The sequence below is a fragment of the Scophthalmus maximus genome, chromosome 6 (genome assembly GCF_022379125.1).
Source record: "Scophthalmus maximus strain ysfricsl-2021 chromosome 6, ASM2237912v1, whole genome shotgun sequence".
Taxonomy (NCBI): Eukaryota; Metazoa; Chordata; class Actinopteri; order Pleuronectiformes; family Scophthalmidae; genus Scophthalmus; species Scophthalmus maximus.
In genome coordinates, this window is record NC_061520.1 from 19,399,176 (window position 1) to 19,406,533 (window position 7,358).

Here is a 7,358-nt window from a genome sequence, read left to right on the forward strand (position 1 = left end):
GAAATGTTAAGGTTCAACTGTGAACACACGTTTTGACAGTCGTGGAGTGTTTGTATTCCCATTTTAGCCTTTTATTTCTATTTGATTTGTTTATAATTTGAACAGGTCTCCCCATGGTGCAGCTTCACTTGCACAGAGTGCTTCCTCTCTGCTTTGGACAGCTCTGTATCCATCCATTCACCTGTTAAGACCGGCTTCCTGGACTTTTTTTGCCTAACTGTCCATCATTTGCCCACAAGACATCAACTTTTTTTTCCTTCCCCATTTCAGATGAAAGCACGACGATTGGCTGCGAGGTCCGTGCTCCGCCCGTGATTGGCTGCGAGATCCGTGCTCCCGCCTGTGATTGGCCGCTCGTTGTTTCCGGGGCTCCGCCGTGCGCTCACTGACGTTTCTGCTCGGTGTGCCCCGAGACAGACCGGAGAGAATGGCTGCCAGTGGAGGTTAGCGAAATCCCCGTTGTTTTTTGTGTGTTAACCGGACTTCAATGGCGCCTTTCGAACGTGTTATTTGTGCGTCGGCGTGTCGGGCGGAGTGTGGTGCCGCGGAGCGGCGGAGAGAGTCGTGACATGTTGCTTTCCTTGCTGAACGAGGTCAGCCTCTGCGCGACTCCTCAAAAGTGTTGCTTGTCGTTAGCCTTGCCTCCGCGGCTAGCATTAGCCGTCCAAGCTAACTTTCGGCCGGTTAGCTCGCAGTCCACAGCTGACTGTGTAAACACTTGTTTGTGACAAGAGACAAAGGCTGGACAAGTTGTCCTCCTGGTTCCTGTTATCGGTGCTCGTTCCACAGACGCCGCGCCGATCACTGTTAGGGTGTTTCCCCGAGTTGAACGTCAGGGGCTGGACACACTTGGCTGCTTTTATCGCCCTTTATATCTCGCAATGTTGTGTCCAAAGCTCAGCTTGCTAACATTAGCTCGGCTCCTAGCCGCCTGCTAAAAGTTGAGCTTGCACGTCAGCGAGCTAACTTGACCGCGTTAAGTTATCCCGCGATGGGCAACCGATGCGGCGAACCCCCTCACAAAGCCGGACCGTGTAACGACCTGTGTTGTTGACGGTTGGCCCACGGTCCCGCACAGCTACCCACACGATCACTGGGGGCACCGGGCAGTCGTTGCGTCGAGTTAGCCGGCTAGCTACCACCTGGCGAGAGAGTGGGTTCTCTGTTCACCCGTCGCGAGTCTTTGTCCTGTCAACGAGTTAGCCCTGCACAACACGAGGGGTTCTGTTGGAAAAGTTGTTTGTTGTTGTCGTCCCCGAGCCGCTGCTAATACATGGCTGCGTCGAAGCATTAAAGGGGGGGATAAAGTTGGGTTGCCATTTGTTTTAAGTTGCCATGACACGTGCGATGAGAACCCTGTTTACTTCGCGGACCCTCACTGTGGGGGAGTTCACAGGCCCGTGTGTGGTCCCGATGTCTCCAGTCGGTCCGGGACAACTTCGACTCAAGTCTCTAACGAGCAGATTAAAAACAAGTGAGAGGAGTTTTTCCGAAGTGGAAATGAGTCAATAATTATAACCATTACACTCATTCTGTAAGTGGAATCTGAAGTGAACGATGATTTTTTTTTTTTTTTTGCGGCATCAGTTTTGAGACCAGAGTGTTTACTAACCTTTGCAATATTTATTCACAGTAGCCTGTTTTAATAAACGTGTCGGTGTTATTTTTAACACAGTACTGCACTAAAGTTAGCATGTGAAGCAGTGTCCTTTTTGTCATCTGTCACGTCTCATAGGAGTTCCTTTAAAAAAAAGTGTGACGTGTTCAGACGTCGACGTGAGTCTGTTCTCTCTCTCATCATTAGATTGTTCAACAGTAAGTAAATGATCGGGGAACGTGTGTCGTGAATGCTAACAGGAACATTATCGCCCTTTTAAAAAATTAAAAAATCACAGTACTTTGTTTGGTATCTAGGGTGCCGCTTCTGGAATTCAGTTCTAGTACCAAACTAACTTTTTAAGGTTCTGAACTCTCTCTCTCTTTCTGTTATGTTGCTATGTAGCTGTTGCCGTCGCTGTCGCTGCAGTGCTCGCATAGTTCATACTGTATCCTCTCACCCAGACATGCTCTCGGATACAGAAATTTGACACCTTTTAATTTAACGTGAAGCAGCTAGTATTACCGACTTAATCGGTCAGTATTCTTAACGAGTGCTGAGTCGGGTTCCCAACCCTAGTGGTGCCTCAATCGATTTGTAAAGGTGATGTGCTGATCTAATATTTTTTTGTTCCCCTCTCTCTTTATGCTGTGTTGTTCAGAGGTAGGGAAGCTGTCACAAGTACAAAATGGGACGCCTCCAACGACCAACTACAACGGGGTAGATGCTGTCCACGCCTGCAACCTCCTTCAGCAGCTCAAAGCCTTGTACGATGAAGCACAGCTCACAGACATTGTTGTAGAAGTGGACCATGGCAAGACTTTCTCCTGTCACCGAAATGTCCTTGCAGCCATCAGTCCATATTTTAGGTATGAACTGTGGGATGTGTACAAAATGTTTGAATTTTTCTAATTCAGTAGCAGGAAATATGATAATCGAACATGGATACAGGTTAAATTTAAATGAAAGTAAGTTATGATATTTAGATCATACACCCTTCTCAAGTGGTAACACGAGAATTTCTTAATATAGATTAAGTATTTCTGTATTCTCTATCTTCACCACCAGGTCCATGTTCACCAGTGGCCTTACAGAGAGCAGCCAGCGGGAGGTCAGAATAGTTGGGGTGGAATCGGAATCCATGCACCTTGTCTTAGACTACGCCTACACATCCAGGGTTTTGCTCTCCGAGTCCAACGTCCAGGCCCTATTCACTGCAGCCAGCATTTTCCAGATTCCTGCACTGCAGGACCAGTGTGCCCAGTTCATGATCAGCCGGCTTGACCCACAGAACTGTATTGGGGTCTACATGTTTGCTGATGCCTACGGGCACCAGGAGCTGAGGGAACGCTCGCAGGACTACATCCGCAAGAAGGTCAGTTTCACATGAGCATAAGATTGTAATTTGTAATTTGTAATTCTGTTTTAATGATTATTCCCACTACTACGTTACTCTACATTTTTATTCATTCTATTTCAAAGACATGATTTTATAGTCTTATAACAGTGCTTTGTTTGTGACCTGTGTGTTTGGCTACTTTGGCTAGTTCCTTTGTGTGTCGTGGGAGCAAGAATTCCTCCAGATGACCAAGGAGCAGCTGGTCAGTATTTTGAACAATGATGACCTCAACGTGGAGAAGGAAGAGCACGTCTACGAGAGCATTGTACGCTGGCTGGAGCATGATCTACCCGGCCGCCAGGCCCACCTCGCTGAGGTTTTTTCCCAGTGCATCCGTCTGCCCTTGCTGGAAGAGGCCTTCCTCAGTCGGATACCTGCCCCCTTTGCTTGTGCCCTTTCCCTGTCTAAAGACCCTGCTGAGGCCAAAGCCCGCCTCACCGGCACCAATGGATGCCCACAGCGCCTGGGTATGACTGCTTCTGAGATGGTCATCTGCTTTGACGCCGCTCACAAACACTCAGGGAAGAAGCAGACGGTGCCTTGCCTGGACACAGCCACAGGACGGGTGTTCAAGCTCTGCAAACCACCCAATGATCTCCGGGAGGTCGGTATCTTGGTGTCCTCGGAGAACGACATCTACATCGCCGGCGGCTACCGACCGAGCAACAGTGAGGTGTCGATAGACCACCGAGCAGAGAGTGACTTCTGGCAGTATGAACATGCAGGCAACCGGTGGCTTCCACGCGCCCCTCTGCTGAGAGCGAGGATAGGCTGCAGGCTTGTGCACTGCTGTGGAAAGCTTTATGCACTGGGAGGCAGAGTTTATGAAGGTGATGGTCGGAACGCGTTGAAGTCGGTAGAGTACTACGATGCCAGGGACAACTGTTGGACAGCAGTCAGTCCCATGCCCGTTGCCATGGAGTTTCATAGTGCTGTGGAGTACAAAGACCGAATCTATGTCCTCCAGGGTGAGTTAATGCTGCTTAAGTGAAACTGTGATCCGAACAATGGACTGCAGATGACGGGGAATCATCTTTTTTTTAATCTTTAATTAAAAACTACCTGTAAATTACATAACAAAGTATGTATGTGTTAGTATGTTAAAATCATTTGATCACAGCTAAACATGTTTCTTTTTGTCTCCTGCAGGTGAATATTTCTTCTGCTTTGATCCCCGTAAGGACTACTGGAGTCATCTGGCCCCTATGAGTGTCCCTCGGAGTCAAGGCCTGGCTGCCTTGTACAAGAACTGCATCTACTACATTGCCGGCATCTGCAGGAACCACCAGCGCACCTTCACCGTGGAGGTCTACGACATTGAGAAGAACACTTGGAGCCGCAAGCGAGATCTCCCCTTTGACCAAGCCACAAGCCCGTACATCAAGGCCATGCTGCTACAAGGCAAGCTACACCTGTTTGTGCGAGCCACACAGGTCATGGTGGAGGAGCACGTGTTCCGCACCAGCCGAAAGAACTCCCTTTACCAGTACGACGACAAGGCAGACGCTTGGACCAAAGTCTATGAGACACCGGACCGCCTCTGGGATTTGGGTCGCCATTTTGAATGTGTGGTGGCCAAACTGTACCCACAATGTCTCCAGAAAGTGCTTTGAGGTCGCTCATTTTGCGAACCCAATCTATGAGGCAGACGGAGTAGTGTGGTCCTGCCTGCCTTGTGCCTGGTGTTACCCTGGGTTTGCACCACAAGGGTCATTTTTGGTTAAGTCTTAAGTCGTTCAAACTTTAGTTTAACATGATCAAAATGGGGGTGCTTTTAAAGATTGCAGTATTTTTTTTCTCCCAGACAGCACCAACTACCCAAACCGATGCTTGTTTAACAAAAAACGTACAATGAATCATAAGTGCAATTATCCTTTTTTTGCTTGTTGTTGAGCCATTTTGTTCTCTTTTTTTGTTTTAGATACATATATATAGGTAAGGATTTTTGCAGATGAAAAGCATGCGAATGAGGGTATAGACAGGATTAAAGTGCCCCCTTGCGATGTGTCAGCATAAAGTGAAAATCTATATATATAAATAACTATATAAACTATATATTCATACGGGTAAGATGAGTACCATAGCTCATTAGTAGGTTGTTGGCTCTGAGGTTTGTGTGTTGTTTTTTTTCTTTCTATTCTGTGCTCAAGTCTTAGTTTTAAATTGGAAGTGTGCTTGTGATTTACATTACCCTAGTGTTTTTGAAGCTTGAATAATATTTTTTATGGCCCTCTCTTCTTTCATGAACGTCAGTGTGTCAAACAATACACTTTGTGTGGCTTCCAAGCTATTTTTTTTTAAGTTTTGTTTGAGATTCCAGTTGCATGGGGGCTCATAACTCCCGCTCTTTGAGTTGGAATCCATTTTGTGTCACATGCAAAGACAACTTTAGTGAAATGCTAGAATACACATTCTCCACATTGGAGAAATACGGACGGGGGGGTCAAATTTGTGACAACACTAAGTGGAACGTTCAGACCAACTAACAGGCTTACCTCAGAAACTTCAGAGATATTTGATTAGGAGAAAAGGGACATTTCAGGCCAATTGTGTTGATGAAGCAACTGTGTGAAAAGCTCAGCATTGAGCTCCGGTGAGGTTGTTTTTTCGACATTGGATTATACATTGAAAAAAGGTTGAAAGAGCCTTCCTCTTAAATGCCAAAAAAGAAGAAGAAAGCATTTGAGGTCTTGTTAAAGTTGATCTGGACATTGGAAAGAATCTGTGGTAGCAATAACTCATGGAACTGTGATTAGGCTGTATTATGCTATATTACCTTAGTCAAAGTGCATTAATTGTGTCGTCTGTCTCTGCTAGTGAAAATCACATGGGTTCCAATAATGATTGTTTGGCTGTTGCATGGGTGCAGGCTTGAAGCGATGTGTCATTTGGTGCAGATTATTAGGGATGCCAATGTGCCTGTGGCTAAGAAAAAGTGGCATCGGAATTGAAGAACAGTTCACCTTCTGATGAGAAGCATCTGAAAAGTCTTAACTCTGCGTTGCACTGAATCACTCTCCACTTCATCGGTCCTTAACTGCAAACTTTACCAAGCACCCTCAAACAGACTATGAACACGAGGGTGGCCCCGGTTGTGTGCTCGTTCATCTGCCGGCCGTGAATCTGTCTTTACATGCCATCACACGGAGGACACTAACTGTTGGTGCTGCTTTTTTATGTTTGTATTTTTTCTTTTTCTTTTTTTGACAATCTTGTATAGAAGAAGTAATACCACCACTGAGTGGCGTTCCCTGTCAAAGTGTGACGTTTTTCAATGCCGTCAATTTCCTCATGCAGGTTCCTGTGTCATCTTTGCACTACACATTTCCCCTTGTATCTCATCTGAACAGAGTGCCCCTCTTGCAAAAGCAGGTTTTAGTAACCGTATAGCAATCAGCTGAAGAGATTTACATGGAAATGAATACTAGAAGAGTCGCATTCAGAAAGGACTTGAGGATATAACTTCTCCAAGAGAAGATCCACGGTTGACTGACTTTGAGCTGACTCTTAAATTGACCCAGCTTGGAACAATGCCCTCAAAACCGCCCTCATCACTGGCGAGAGAAGGTTTGAGCTTCATCCACATGTCTGCAGACGGCCATTTGAGAACCAGGAACGGAGAACTCTCAGGATTTCTACTGATACACAGTACTGTATTTAAATGTTTTTGTTGTGTAATATACTGTACTATAGGTTTGCTGTACTTGCACAGTTTTTTAAAACTTCAGTTTCTTTTATAACTTGAAAAAAAAATAGATGTGATTTTTCTTTTTTGTTGTCTCCAGTGGCTGTCCCCCCCCCCCCTCTTATGTATTTACCTATTTAGTTATGGTAGAGTAATCCTGCTCTGTTGAGAAAGAAATGATTATCCACACGAGTGATGCCTTTTTATTTTTTCTCCCTCTCCTCTGTAGTACAAAAGCATTTCTTTGTCACATCACCGAAACGTAGTCATTACAGATCAAATTTTTTTTTTGTCACGCCACTTCTCTGTTAAGTCGTGTCTCAAACACCAGTCATGTGATACAACAAGCTATGAAACTCCTGTGTTCACGAGTCGGTGGCCTCGGGCTGCCGTACACATAGCTTATCCTGGTCATCTACATGCGTCACCTATGGGTGCTATTCCATTGTGTTCGTCATGCATTTCCCTCCTCACTTTTGACCTCTGCTGGTTTTGTCCGTTTTGGGTTTTCGGGGTTGTTGTTGGTTGAGCTCAACTGTGAAATTCACATTGCACATAATTCCAAAATAAAACTATTAAAAAGTGTAACTTGTGCTTTTATTTGACAAATGTTAGTGTTTATTCTTATTAGAATGCACTGGTCTGTATATGTAGTGGGTGGAAAGCACAGTCATTTC

At 45.5% G+C, this 7,358-nt stretch overlaps 1 protein-coding gene across 1 annotated transcript; it reads left to right on the plus strand.

The window, feature by feature from the left end:
* The first annotated feature begins 303 nt into the window (after window positions 1-303).
* On the plus strand, window positions 304-7,266 carry kbtbd8 (kelch repeat and BTB (POZ) domain containing 8). Its single transcript, XM_035632978.2, has 5 exons — window positions 304-443; window positions 2,259-2,466; window positions 2,666-2,972; window positions 3,145-3,964; window positions 4,146-7,266. Exons 1-5 carry the CDS (start codon window positions 428-430, stop codon window positions 4,607-4,609), a joined length of 1,815 nt encoding a protein of 604 aa, XP_035488871.1. The 5' UTR covers window positions 304-427; the 3' UTR covers window positions 4,610-7,266.
* Window positions 7,267-7,358: the final 92 nt, after the last annotated feature.